We start from the raw sequence: 14,332 nt of genomic DNA, 5'->3' as shown, positions 1-14,332 counted from the left end.
AGAATTAATATTAATATAAAATATTAAATGGCACTATAAATAAATTCACACTGAAGGATTTATATATAAAACAAATACGTATTAATAGTTTCAGTTTTTGGTTGCCAAGTAAAAAAAATGATTTTTAATATTTTTTATTTTTAAGAAATAAAAGTTTAAAAAATGGCGAATGCGTCTAAAGTTTTAAAAATGGTGGATGCGCATAAAGTTTTAAAATTGGTGAATGCGTATAAATTCTTTGCACCATAAATAAATTGTATACACTGTAGGATTTATATATAAAACAATTACGAATTACTAATATTAATTCCAGTTTCAGTTTTCGGTCGCCAAACGAAGAAAAATTATTTTTAATATTATATATGTATATTAGACTGTTCGTGACTGAAAATCGACAATTTTTTTTATTAATTATATCAAAAATTTTGTTGGAAATGATAAAAAAAATACTGTAAAAGTTACATCTCTTAATATTAATATTAAGAGGTGCCACATCGTAAATTTTAATTTCCCGTTTAAATAACACGGGAACGGTGTTCTGTTGGATTTTGAAATTTTTTATCTCTCGTTAGAGATAATATTTCAAAATGATCAAAACAGATTTTTATAGAAAATTTAACGCTCTACAAAAAATATCTCTTACACTTTTTTGGTATATTCATTTTTTCAAAAGTTATTTAACATTAAAGTTGGATTGATTTAAAATTTTGATATTTTTCTCATTCTCTGAGGCAACCATCAACTTTATGGAAAAATTTTATATAACATTTTTTGTAGAGAATTCAATTTCCTATAATTTATCTCCGAAAAAGTTTTTGATATTGTTTACAGATCATAAGTTATCTGCAGAAAACTAAAAATTTAATTAAATAAATGTTATTTTACTGCTTAAAATTAAGCATTTTATTTAAATAAATAGATTTTTACTAAAAAGATTGATTGTTTATTAAAATCAAAGTTGTATATATCGTTACATTAACAGACTCTTACTACAATTTGGCAATTTTTTTCTGTATATATTACAAAACTTAAGTATTCGTATTATTATGTTAATTATTTTAATTATTACTATAAAAAGTAAACTTATTTTAATAAAAAACCATTTGTGAAACATATTACTTTATATTTTCATGAATAGTGTATTTGTTTTTTATATAATACATTCTTTTTAATGGTAAAAAGTTAAATTCCACATTAAATTTAATGAGGCGGACTAAAACACCCGTTCCGGGGCACTAAATAAAATAAATTACCAACACAGCGGTGAACATTTAAGTAAAAACACCTCTCCCACCCCGAAAACACAAAACAACACAACATCAAATCGTAACAGACTGTTCAAAACATGAGCACACCCTTCAAACTTTAAAAACTCGTATTTTTAACTTGTTGCACGGTTCCGGAGCAGGAAACGTTCCGTTTCGAATGCAGCCAGGCCCGTTTGATTCGAGGTGTTGCCACTCGAGCTGGCCGGCACGGCAGGAGCGGAGAAAAAAAAAATAAATAAACACGAGCTTCCGGCGAAAGCTTTTAGAGCCCGGTGCTTTATCGGATCGATGTTTCGGGAAGTTTTCGATAGTTTATCGGTCGGGGATGTTTGTTGGGCATTCATTCGTTTATTTTGCTGGACTGTAAATGTGCATAAATGCGTTGGAAAATAAGGGAGGCGTAAAATGTCCATAGTTTATTGTTTAGTTGTTTTCCTGAGACAAAGAAGCTGAACACTGATAGAATATTTGCGATAAAAGGTACAAAAAATGTGCTTAATTTATTACATTTTATCTTCCTTTGAAGCTCCTCAACAGCTTCCCATAAAGCACAAAGCATAAAATTGTTCAGAAAGCACTTGTTATTTTTTATTCACTTCACCAGTGTTGGATATAAATATTAAATAGAATCGAAATTATGCTCCGACTTATTTATGGCTTCGTTTTAATTAAAGCTGCACTTGACATTTCTATTTAAATCATAATAAATTATTTTATTGATAGGAAAATATATTTCGTGGTCTCTTGTTCGCCTCCGCTTTTCTTTCGCATTGACACGTGTCCATTCAACTACAGAGACTTTCAATTAAAATCCGGCATTGTTTGATCAACAAACAATTTTTTTTACTTAGTATTAGTTATAATCAATTTTAATCGTTTTATTTCTGTTTCTCTCTTATTTTTTGAATCTATTTTTCTCTGTATTTTTTTCTTTGCCCTTCTGATCCTCTTCTCTATTGCCCTTCCTTATTTTTCAGCAGTTTTTTCAATCTATTCCTTCAGTTCTTGAATTATTTGTTTTATTCATTCTGTTTCACTGTTGTTCTGTGGTTCAGTGTGTCTGTTTTTCTGACTTAGTTCTGTTTATTTTTCAAAATAAATAAGTGTTTCACGAAAAATGAAAAGGAATTACAATACTTATTGCTAATTATAAGTGAATACAGGAAAAAATTGACAAATTGTAGTAGTCAAAAACAATCAATTTTTTTAGTAAAAATCTATTTATTTAAATAAAATGCTTAATTTTAAGCAGTAAAATGATATTTACTTAATAAAATTTTTAGTTTCCAGCAGATAACTTATGATTTGTAAAAAATATCAAAAACTTATTCAAAGATAAATTATAGGAAATTGAATTCTCTATAAAAAATGTCATATAAAATTTTCCCATAAAGTTGATGGTTGCGTCAGAAAATGAGAAAAATGTCAAAATTTTAAATTAATCCAAATTTAATGTTAAATAACTTTTGAACAAATGAATATATCAAAAAACCGTAAGAGATATTTTTTGTAGAGCGTTAAATTTTCTATAAAAATCTGTTTTGATCATCATCATCATGATATTTCTCTGTCCTCTTGTTTCTGTATTTCACTATCTGGGTCTCTATTTTTCTCCTTTCCTTTTATTTATTATTTTTCCTTTCCTCTATTTCTTTTTTTTATTTTTTGTTTCAGTGTTTTCGGTTGCCAAATGAAAAAAAAATGATTTTTATTATTTTTTATTTATAAGTAATAAAAGTTTTAAAAATGGTGGATGCGCCTTATTTTTTGAATAAATGGTGAATGTGTCTAAATTCTTTGCACCATATATAATTCGCCTTTCCTCTATTTCTTTTTCCTCCGTTTTTTTGGTTTTTTGTTTCAGTGTTCTTCTGTTTCTCCGTTTCTTCTTTTGTTTCAGTGTTTTTCTTCTTCTATGTTTCCCTTTTTATATATTTCTTAGTTTATTTATTTCTGTATTTCTTTCTCTATTGTCTCTAACTTTATGTATCTTTGTTTTCCTGTTTTATATATACTAAAAGTATGATAAATAATAACTAGATAGTGTAAAAGAATATTTACACCTTCGAGTTCTTAAACTAAAACAAAACAACAAAACAACTCCAACATCCAAGCGGTGGATAAAGTGATTTCTGACATTTCCGTCAAACATTTTACCACATCGTAAGCCCCCGGGTGTCTCGGGCGCCTCCAACTCCATTAATACATCAACGTTCCCTCCAAAAAACCACCGTAAGAGATTAAGTTAAGCAGAGCCTCAAATCGTCAAAAGACAAACATAAACTCCGCCTCAATTAACATTCTTTCATAAATATTAATGCTTCCTGCGGCCGTTCCATGGTTATTCATAAGTGACCCACAATATTTCCGTTGCAGGTCATTTTCATGAGAGCCATCGACGTTCTAAGATGTAAAACTCGCCGAGAGGAGGTCTGCCGTTTAATTGCGACGCCCGTTTTCCATTATTCACCAGTCAACTGTGAGTAATTATTTTCTTATTTACGTTTTTCTGTGCAGTCGTCCGGGTTTTGTTAAATTAAATCGGCGTCCGTCGCGCTTAAATTATATGTTTAAATTCGTCACAACGTGGCTCATTTTTATCGCACTCTTTCACCGACCATTCCGCCCATTAAATCCGTCAAAAGAGGGACTTTTTCGCGGCGCCTCGCAATTCGGTACACCGCCGACATCCTGTTGCGTTGACGGCAATTAAAATACGCCGTTTGAAAGGTTTTTTTTGCCTATTTTTGCCGTTCTGCGGCAACAGTAAGCAATTTATGCCGTGAGCAACGTTAATTCCGCAGCTATTAAGGCCCAGGTGTCGCTGGAATGAAAGAGACTTTGTCATTTTTTAACGTTATTACAATCTTTTTTAATTTTGTCATTTTGTATTCCGTTTTAATAAAACTTTATTAACAATTTCACTTCATTATATCAATATATTTCACTTTCAGTGTCAATACTTCAACTTGAATATGTTTCAACTTCAATATATTAACATATTTTGACTTCAACATCAACATACTTCAGTTTCATCATATTTTAATTTCAATATATTAAAATTTTTATACATTATTATATTTTAATTTGTTTTATTTTCTACATATTAACATATTTTAACTTCGAGATATTTTTATTCCTCTCTACATATTTCAGTTTCAGTATACTTCAATGTTAACATGTTTCAGTTTCAAGATATTAACATATATCAATTCCAATATATTTCAATATCATTTTATTTTCAGGACACTTCAATTCACTTTTAGCATACATCAATTTTATTGAAAATTGATTGGTAATAATGTAGATTTTTGACACAATACAATAGTATAATTAAATCTGAAACGGGCACAAAAACCGGACATAAAAAATTTGACATCCGACTCGCATCGAAAAGTAAAATCCATTATTAAAAGGCCAAAAAGGAACAAAAGGCAAAATTAATCCCACTAATTAAATTCTTCATTCATTGACTCATATTCGACGATGTAAAACACACAAAAAAATCGACCCAAAAAAAATAATTCTACTAAAACTGTCACCGGGCACCGTGTACCTATTAATTAAGTGAAGCCTGGATATATTTTTTTTTTTTTTCGACGGAATTTTTGCCCTAGGTTCTTTTGAATAACTGATGCGGGAGCGAAACGAGTGAGATACATTTTTGCAGACGGATGTTGGCAGTTTACACGAGAGTTAATCATTGGAAAAATCAATATTAATATTTTACGCACGAGCTCTTTGTGTTTACAGGGTAAAATAAAGTGTGTTTTCCATCTTTTTCTCCTGCAGAAGAGACAAGTTGTATTATTTAAACGAAACAGTATAATTAATTGATTACGTTGCATCATAGCGAATTAAGCTTCAAGACACTGTCGCCCGACTTGGAGGAAATTAATCAGCGCACTAATGCCAAACGGAAAATGTTTCCAATTACGATTGCGATTGTCAATGCAAACAGACGAAGATAAATTTAATGAAGCTGCAGCGTAAGGCGATTCCATGGATAGTAATGGGAAAATAGTTGGGTGCGAGGTCAGGTGAATCATTAAAATTGTCTGGACGAGTTTTTTTATCACTTGAAGTTTCTAATCGAAGTAGATTATTTGAGGAACTTGTAAGCTCTTAATAACACTGACCAACAGCCATTTTGTGTTGTTTTTGAGGTTTATTTTCTAAAAGAACAATAACAATACACTCTAAATAAGGTAAATTCTAGTTGTAAGTAATTTGAAAGACCTGAAAAGCTCAGTTATTTTAGTTCTTGATTATTAAAACTGTGTACAATTGTTAAATCTGCTTCGAAGTCACTTCAGACAATGAATGAAGACTGGTGAAGGATGAACTTGGTATTTCCATCTAGTGAGATTAGGATACGAAATGTGGAACCCAAGATTAATCCTGAGCTTTCAAATCAAAGACAAAGTATGCCAAAGAAATAAGTTTCCTACTATACTCCAAGTATAGTTGTTAAATCATATTTTAATTTTAGGTTTGACTTCAAAAGATAACTTATTTCTTATTTGTCCCTTTAGCATAATTAAATTTATTAAAAACTGGAGCTGATAGACAAAATCTGATGAGAATCAGTACAATAATAATACCCTAAATCAGTTCTTTATTATCTGGCACCAATAAAAATCCATTTTGTGTCTGTTTCATCAAGTATTCTTCTGACCCAATCTAAGTTTTCGAAAGCTCCAGATATCTGGATAATAGTAATTTCGCATTCAAATTTATGGATAATGGATTACGGACATCCCGAAGGTTTTCATAGTATGCGGATCGTTATCCAGTTGTCAGAGCACCAATAACTAATCGGAGCCAATTTGTTTACGGCCCATCAACCAATATCATATCAAAATGGGTTGCGGAAACAGAATACAGAGAATACGAACAATTATATGTATTATATCTCTGTAACAATATCAAAACGTTCTACTTTCAGATGGCTTTATTCAAAAGAGTTCTCCTTTAAATTAAAAAAAAATATTTAATCTGCCTGAAGCTTTTCTTGTCCTTATTTTATTACATTATTTTGAGTATTAAGAAGAAAAAATAATTTAAAACGTTTTAGGAATATTTATTCAACATATAAAAATGCACTGACTGAAACTTTTAGTGATTAAAAACTGAAATTAATGAATTATTTCCATTTTTAAAACTTTTCTGCTGGGTAGGCAACCAAGATTACGTAAAATTCCGGTTACAAAATTAAATAATATTAATGTCTGTAATCAACCATTGTATTTGGTATTTTAAATAAAAAAGGAAACTAGCTGAAACCTATGTTGTTAAAAGCTGAAAAATTATTTTAATATTAATTATTTATAATTTTTGAAACTTTTGAAAGTTAATCAAGTTGATAATTTATAAATGGATAATTAAAGAATACAGCAGGGCAAAAACTAAAATTTGTGCAATTCGTTATAGTTACCAGTAAAAAGTTTTCATATTAGTGGATGAATTTATTGGCAAAAACATCGAAAATTGTAAATCATCAGAACTGCCATTGTCTCAAGAGCTTTACACAGACAATACTGGATTTATTTCCCCTTTTTACAACCGAACGATGGCCCTAATAAATCGCGTTACAGCCCTTTATCAAAACACAACAGATACATAGAAACATCCCTGTGCAACGCGTCATAAATTTAACAGGGCGAACGCCTGATAAGGATTATCCTTGAAATTCATTTCGCAATCGAGGAAGTTTGTTGGGAAAATCGCAATATTGTCTTTATATCTTTGTATCGGTAAAGAAAATAGCATGTTCAGCCAGAAGGAATGTATGCACGTGAATGTGGAATTAGTTTTGATGTCACGTTAATTAGAGTTTTCAATGCGATTTGCGTTTACGTGGAACCGGTTATGATGTTTGCGTTCAGCAGTGCTGATGTGATGTTTAATTAACAGTTCGTTTAGTATAGTTTAAAATTACCCTTTACAAAACAAGACGATTAAAAAAATCAATGGACTAAAGTTACAGTTGTTAAATCAACAATCCTGTTTATTTAGTTCCATTAATTAACTTTCAAATCAAATGTCATTAATTATTAAAGTAGTTTAATGGCAAATATTTATAGTAGAGATTAGATATTGGTAGTGTGTTGATAAATCACCATTATAACTCAGGTTTTGCACCAAACTCTATAATTGAATTATCGTACAAATTGCACCTGCTACCTGTTAATATATTATATTATTAGTACACACAAAATGGGGGTGAATATCGCCTCCTGGATCGTTATTGCTACATTTTATGGACCTGTCTAGGACACAAATAAATTTGTTACTTCAATTACAATATTAAATAGACCTTTTGCCCACCACGTAACTTGTCTCGACCGCCGTTTGAGTGGTAAAAATTAAGAGGGCAAAAAGCCGTACGAGCATCCCATTCCTTTTAACGATGTCATTAACCGTCGCCGGTTTGATGAGCGTTTTTTTATTCGCAATTAAAGTGCCCCTCATTAACAGTTGGCAGCAACACGATAACAATGCACCCGAAACCTATTTGCTCTTATGCACACGGGGCAGTTTAAAAATAAAAATCTATGTTCAACCATTATTTTTATAATTAATGGACGGAGTAATTAATTATTGTCTGCAGGTCCGTTGTTTTGGAAGGATCAATCAAGTTCCTTGTTGAAGCCTTTTCCTCCTCTTCTTTTCTTCAAGACCTTGCGAAGCTTGATGAGTTTAAAATTAGTTAAACACTAAAGATATTTTCTACCACTAAAATCCTTTTGATTGAAATATATTAACGAGTATTTTTTTCCAAGCTTCAGCTTCCTAAAATTCGTAATTGTTTGAATGAGAATAATAAATTATATTTTTAAGGGTCAGAAACAAGCTAAACCAATTAATAGTCATAATTTGTCTATTCTGTTTATAATATATTTAGGGTAATTTCAAATACAGGCAAATCAGAAATGATAAATTGAATTATTCATTTGAAATTCGGTGGAGAGTATTATTAGTTTCTGGTTTTGATTGAATTCATACACGAAACTAAATAATTTATTTACAAGAGAATTTACATATCAAAATTGTAATTTGACAGTTTGACGAGCTTTTCTTTATTTATGCATGATTATATCTATTAACATATATATAACAAGCAAATATATATTACAAGGTTTATATCTAGTATTGTTTTCAAGGTTTAATCAAGTGTTTTCCTTATTTCAGGTTCATCAAAATGGAACTAAAACCCATCAGGATGTACATAGAAACTTTAATCAACTAATCCAACAAAGATTCATCCTTTCAAACAATGATATAAAACTTAGATATTAACAATGGACTGGAACGGAACAAATCTAACAGCCAACCGAGAACTATACCAAGGCAACAAGTCAGACATAATCAATAATGAATTGGTTCAGATCATATTCTTCATGATCTACACAGCAATATTCATATTAGGAATATTCGGCAATGTTCTGGTTTGCTACGTCGTATTCAGAAACAAGGCAATGCAAACTGTCACGAACCTCTTCATTACAAATTTAGCATTGTCCGACATACTTTTATGTGTGTTAGCCGTACCGTTCACCCCTCTGTATACCTTCCTAGGCAAATGGATATTCGGCAGTATTATATGTCATTTAGTACCGTACGCTCAAGGAGCCAGTGTTTATATATCAACTTTAACGTTAACCTCCATAGCGATAGATAGATTCTTTGTCATCATATACCCGTTCCACCCTCGCATGAAATTGTCTACTTGTGTGTTTATTATCAATATAATCTGGCTGTTCTCCCTCCTCGTAACCGTACCATACGGCATCTACATGAAGCAAGCCAAGGGTATCGCCAACTCCTCCACGTACCAGGAGGAAAACCTGTTCTGCGAGGAGGACTGGCCCAGCGACAAGTGGAGAAAGCTGTTCGGCGGTCTAACCACCACCCTCCAATTCGTCATTCCCTTCTTGATAATGGCGTTCTGCTACATCTGCGTGTCGTTCAAGCTAAACGACCGCGCCCGCTCCAAACCCGGCTCCAAGAACTCCCGCAAAGAGGAGGCGGACAGGGATCGCAAACGCCGCACCAACCGCATGCTCATCTCCATGGTGGCGATCTTCTTGATGTCCTGGCTCCCACTGAACACCATCAACATCGTGAACGACTTCAACGACCTGATCCACTGGAAGTACTATCTGCTCAGCTTCTTCCTGGTACACGCCCTGGCCATGTCCTCGACCTGCTACAACCCCTTCCTCTACGCCTGGCTCAACGAAAACTTCCGCAAGGAGTTCAAGCAGGTGTTGCCGTGCTTCGAGGGCGCCAACCGGGTGGTGAACAACGCCGGCCGTCTGGGCAACTGGCGTTCGGAGCGGACGTGCAACGGCAACGACACACAGCAGGAGTCGCTGCTCCCGTCGGGCATACACAGGGCCGCCTCGGTTAAGGAGAAGAAGACGATTCCGCCGCCCCACAAGACGGACAGTGTGGAAGTGGAGAACGTGCTGGTGCCAAATATCGGGGTCGTTTACGACTCGTTGGAGGAGAGTGTACGGCTAAAGTACATCAGCGAGGAGGAACCGCCTCCGTATGACACTCAACAATGAATTTAGACTATTTATTAATGGTATATTATAAAAGGACATATGTATACATATATTTTTTTGTCATGAAGTTATATTTAATGTTAGGAGGACCGTAATGTTTAAATAAAAGGTTTTTTTTAATAAACTGTGTTGCTTTATTATGTTTCTGGTTTATATACAATTATAATTATATTTTACAATAATAAGCTCTAATAAAAAAAATACTGAAAAAGCTTCTGAAACTCCTGAAAAAGGCTTTAACAAAAATAGGATCTAAAAATAGTTGCATTTCCTATTTCAGTAGACGTCTGGAACTGGTAAATGAAGGAAGGATAATCCATCCTGTCACAAGAACAAATTAAATATCGATACCACAATCCACCGCATCCCTGGGGATAAAAAAGACAGGTTGATGGTAACTAATGGTCCTGTTGGAAGATTTACAACTTGTTTCAATTTTTTTCTTAAATAATAAATTAGTATCTTTTATTACCTACACAATTAGAATATCATATTAACGTAAAGTATTGAGGAAAATTCAAAGAAATAAAAAAGAAATTTATTGGCGCCAATTTTACGCCCAACAAGCCACTGAAATTTCAGCAACGTTGCCGGGTTGTTTTATTCTGACACATTTTTCTTTTTGAATACAAACAATTATTTAATAAATTAAACCTATTTTATTTATTAATGGTAATTACATTTATTGTATTATTCTTTTTACTATTTAAATTAATTGAATATTTATTTTTTTTACACAGTTTTGGTGAATGAATGTGGCAACACTGCCACACCTACATAACCTCATAACTTGAATATGTTTTGATCTTATTTAAAATGCAGAAAAGTATAACGTACGTATTGTTTTACATCAAACAGTGATTTAAATAATACCTTGGGCTATTTACAGATCATTTTTCACTCCAGTAGGTCAAAAACCTAACAAAAAACAAGAACAAGAAAATGGGTATGTAGCTTAAACATGTATTTAATTAGATTTGTTCGAGCTGTGACTCTAACGAGGCAGTTGCCCAAAAAAGTAACCGATTTTACTGTGCATCTTGCTAATTTTTCTAACACTAATATAAATCTGTACAGAATTAAGGAGACAGAGAAGAAAACAAAGAGAAGTCGAAGTTCAAGTGATGAGGAGGCTAATGAGAGGTAAAATATTCATTTAAACTGTATTTTGGCCTTAATTAATTAGTTTTTATTATTATAGCCCTCCCAGTAAATCTAAAAATAATGGTAAGTTATATTTAATATCATTTTAATTGTAATTATTTAAGATTATTTTTATTAGCCAAAAGGACTAAGTCTATGGATGCATCGTCACCTGCAAAGGAAAATATAAACATTAATTCATCAGGGAAGAAGAAAAAGAAAATTGCCATAATTGATTCTGACTCTGAAGAAGAAACAGTTGTGAAAAATGAGGTAAAAGTAGAAGTAAAAGAAGAACCAATAACTCCAGTTAAAGTGAAAGAGGAGACATCCCCAAAATGTGAAACAAAAGTTAAAAGTGAGGTGAAATCACCAGTAAATATTAAAACTGAAAAGAAAACACCAGAAAGTAATAAAAAATCATCTTCCAAAAAGGAAAAGGCTTCACCTAAAACCAAAAACAGTCCAAAAGAAGAGAAGAAAAATGTTCTTAATTTTGGTAAGTTTTGTTAATATTTAATTAGTTTGTTGTTTATAACAAGATTTAATTTTTTAAGGCCAAACCAAAAAAGTTGAAAAGACTGACACAAACGTATATGATCCAACATTATCAAAATACGACCCAATAGAACACGCCATATGGAAACGCGGAGAAAAGTACGTTAACTTTATAATTGAACTATAAAATTCTATTTTTTATTTGCAGGGTACCATATATGGCATTGTCCAGGACGTTGGAAGAAATCGAAGTAATTTCAGCCAGACTAAAAATCGTGGAAATCCTCAGCAATTTTTTCAGATCAGTCATTGTTTTAACTCCTGAGGACTTATTGGCCAGCGTTTATTTGTGTTTAAACAAACTGGCACCAGCTTACGAGGGTATTCTATTGATTTTAATTTATTAACACAGTTTTATTAATTGTTAATGTTTAGGTCTGGAGTTGGGGGTGGCTGAAACCAGTCTAATGAAAGCCATAGCTCAATCCACAGGTCGTACCGTCGCCCAAATCAAGGCCGACTCCCAAACGGCCGGCGACATAGGAATCGTCGCCGAACAATCCAAAAGCCATCAAAAAATGATCTTCAAACCCGCCCCATTGACAATCCGGGGGGTTTTCGACAAGCTTAAAGAAATTGCCAACATGACTGGACACGCTGTAAGCCAAGTTTGGGTTTCATAAAGTAATTTAATACTAATTATTTATTGTTTTAGTCACAAAACAAGAAGGTACAAAAAATCCAGTCCATGTTCGTGGCTTGTCAAGGTTCAGAGGCGAAATTCTTGATTAGATCGTTGGCTGGTAAATTACGTATCGGCCTGGCCGAACAGTCGGTGCTCCACGCACTGGCTTTGGCGTGCACCACAACACCTCCTGGTCAAGATTATCCTCCTGAAGAATTAAACAGGGCTAAAACCTTGGGGGCGGATGCCTTCAAGGCGGAATACGACAAAATGTGCCTGATATTAAAGACTGCCTATTGGTAATCATTTATTATAGTTGTTTCCAGCTTGTTTTTCAATTGCTTGTTTCAGTGAGTGCCCCAACTACGACATGATCATCGCAGTTATACTAAAGGACGGCTTAACAGCTCTGCCAGAGAAGTGCAAGCTAACGCCGGGCATTCCGCTGAAGCCAATGTTGGCGCACCCCACCAAAGGTGTACAAGAAGTCCTACAACGCTTCGACAACATGACGTTCACGTGCGAGTGGAAGTACGACGGTGAACGTGCTCAAATCCACATCGACGAAGATAAGGTGCACATTTTCAGCAGGAATCAGGAGAACAACACTTCCAAGTATCCGGACATTATTTCCCGGTTGGGTAAATGCAGGAAGGAGACCGTCAAGTCGTGCATTTTGGACTGCGAGTCCGTGGCCTACGATCCAGAGAAGAAGCAGATTCTGCCCTTCCAGATTTTGAGCACACGTAAACGAAAAGTGTGTTTTAAATTATATTTTTAGTCTCTAAATATAAAATAATATGAAATTATTTCAGGATGCTACAGAGGCGGACATTAAAGTACAGGTGTGCGTCTTCATGTTTGATTTGCTGTACCTGAACGGCGAGTCTTTGATTCGACGTCCCTTCATTGAACGTAGGAACCTACTGAGAGAGCACTTCAGTGAAGTGGAAGGTGAGTGGAGCTTTGCCACTCACATGGACACAACCAAAATGGAGGAGGTGCAGGAGTTTCTAGATGAGAGCGTTAAAGGCAACTGCGAGGGTCTGATGGTGAAGACGTTGGAGAAAGACGCCACTTACGAAATTGCCAAAAGGTCGCACAAGTGGCTGAAGCTAAAGAAAGATTATTTAGAAGGTGTTGGCGACACCTTGGACGTTGTTGTCATTGGAGGGTATTTGGGGAAAGGCAAGAGGACTGGAACGTACGGCGGGTTTTTACTGGCCTGCTACGACAAGGATAATGAGGAGTACCAAAGTATTTGCAAAGTACCCTCCCTGCTACTTCCCTTAATTGTAAATTAACTTTATTATATTTTTCAGATTGGAACTGGATTTAATGATGACATACTGGTGCAGCACTCGGAGTTTCTAAAGAACCATGTCATACCGAACCCCAAAACGTACTACAGGTACGACCCCTCCCTTGAACCAGACCATTGGTTCGACGCGGTCCAAGTCTGGGAGATCAAATGTGCCGACTTGTCCCTGTCACCTATCCACAGAGCTGGCCTCGGAATTGTACGTTTAAAATGTTCTGTTTAGGTCTTAAATATAACTTGTTTATTATTTTTAGGTTGACCCAGAGAAGGGAATTTCGTTGAGGTTCCCCCGTTTCATCCGGATCAGGGACGATAAAGGTGTGGAAGATGCGACTGATTCGCAGCAAGTTGCGTACATGTATTCGAACCAGGAGCAAGTCAAAAATCAACAAGGAAACAACAAATTTGCCGAGGAAGATTTTTATTAATCAGCTGTAATTGTTCTATGTTAATACAAATTTTAGCTGTTAAGTTTAATGTTATTTTCGATACCTTAATATTAGATTTCATTAAAATATATTATAAATTTGTACGTTGCTTAATTCCTCGCCTTACCAATCACCTAATTTATCCCTAAAGTTGAACGTCACCTTATTTATCTGTCAATCATTTCAAAAACATTTTATTATTGATTAAATTCATAGTTATCATGGCAAAAATACCGTCGGAAAGCATATTTTTATTAGAGTTCCTGGTGGATGGACTAAATTTAAACAAGTGCGCCCTCGCCACGGCTCCGCCGGGCGAGAAGTGCGTCTGCTTTCAATTTCTGGACAACAAACCCATTGAAGTGTGCGAGGAGGACTTTACCATAGTCAGGAAATACGGCAGGGACAACGAG

General features: G+C 34.0%; 2 protein-coding genes across 7 annotated transcripts in view; both read left to right on the top strand.

Moving 5' to 3' along the window:
• Window positions 1-9,962, top strand: part of LOC109596438 (neuropeptide Y receptor type 2) — a 56,813-nt gene extending 46,851 nt beyond the window's left edge. For 3 of the 6 annotated variants that reach the window (XM_049963338.1, XM_020011979.2, XM_020011980.2), the window contains 2 exons: window positions 3,645-3,747; window positions 8,463-9,962. In XM_049963338.1, the coding sequence (XP_049819295.1) occupies window positions 8,573-9,844 (1,272 nt within the window). In that variant the 5' untranslated portion in view covers window positions 3,645-3,747; window positions 8,463-8,572 and the 3' untranslated portion in view covers window positions 9,845-9,962. Of the gene's footprint in view, window positions 1-3,644; window positions 3,748-5,021; window positions 5,309-8,462 lie in introns of all 6 variants that reach the window. The other 3 variants (XM_049963337.1, XM_049963336.1, XM_049963339.1) reach the window with 3 other exon arrangements.
• Window positions 9,963-10,593: 631 nt separating this feature from the next.
• Window positions 10,594-14,020, top strand: LOC109596441 (DNA ligase 1). The gene is made up of 13 exons (XM_049963219.1): window positions 10,594-10,677; window positions 10,734-10,790; window positions 10,922-10,987; window positions 11,046-11,071; window positions 11,127-11,486; window positions 11,545-11,644; window positions 11,694-11,866; window positions 11,921-12,144; window positions 12,201-12,469; window positions 12,522-12,927; window positions 12,986-13,438; window positions 13,493-13,690; window positions 13,746-14,020. Exons 1-13 carry the CDS (start codon window positions 10,661-10,663, stop codon window positions 13,917-13,919), a joined length of 2,523 nt encoding a protein of 840 aa, XP_049819176.1. The 5' UTR covers window positions 10,594-10,660; the 3' UTR covers window positions 13,920-14,020.
• Window positions 14,021-14,332: the final 312 nt, after the last annotated feature.

Source organism: Aethina tumida, chromosome 2 (assembly GCF_024364675.1).
Source record: "Aethina tumida isolate Nest 87 chromosome 2, icAetTumi1.1, whole genome shotgun sequence".
NCBI lineage: Eukaryota > Metazoa > Arthropoda > Insecta > Coleoptera > Nitidulidae > Aethina > Aethina tumida.
This window is presented reverse-complemented; position numbering and strand designations above follow the sequence as displayed.

Bases quoted from the DNA above. Each gene is read 5' to 3' on its own strand.
- LOC109596441 (XM_049963219.1), top strand. The intron at 11,487-11,544 runs GTAAGTTTTGTT...TAATTTTTTAAG, and splicing joins GAAAAATGTTCTTAATTTTG to GCCAAACCAAAAAAGTTGAA. The intron at 12,928-12,985 runs GTGTGTTTTAAA...AAATTATTTCAG, and splicing joins TGAGCACACGTAAACGAAAA to GATGCTACAGAGGCGGACAT.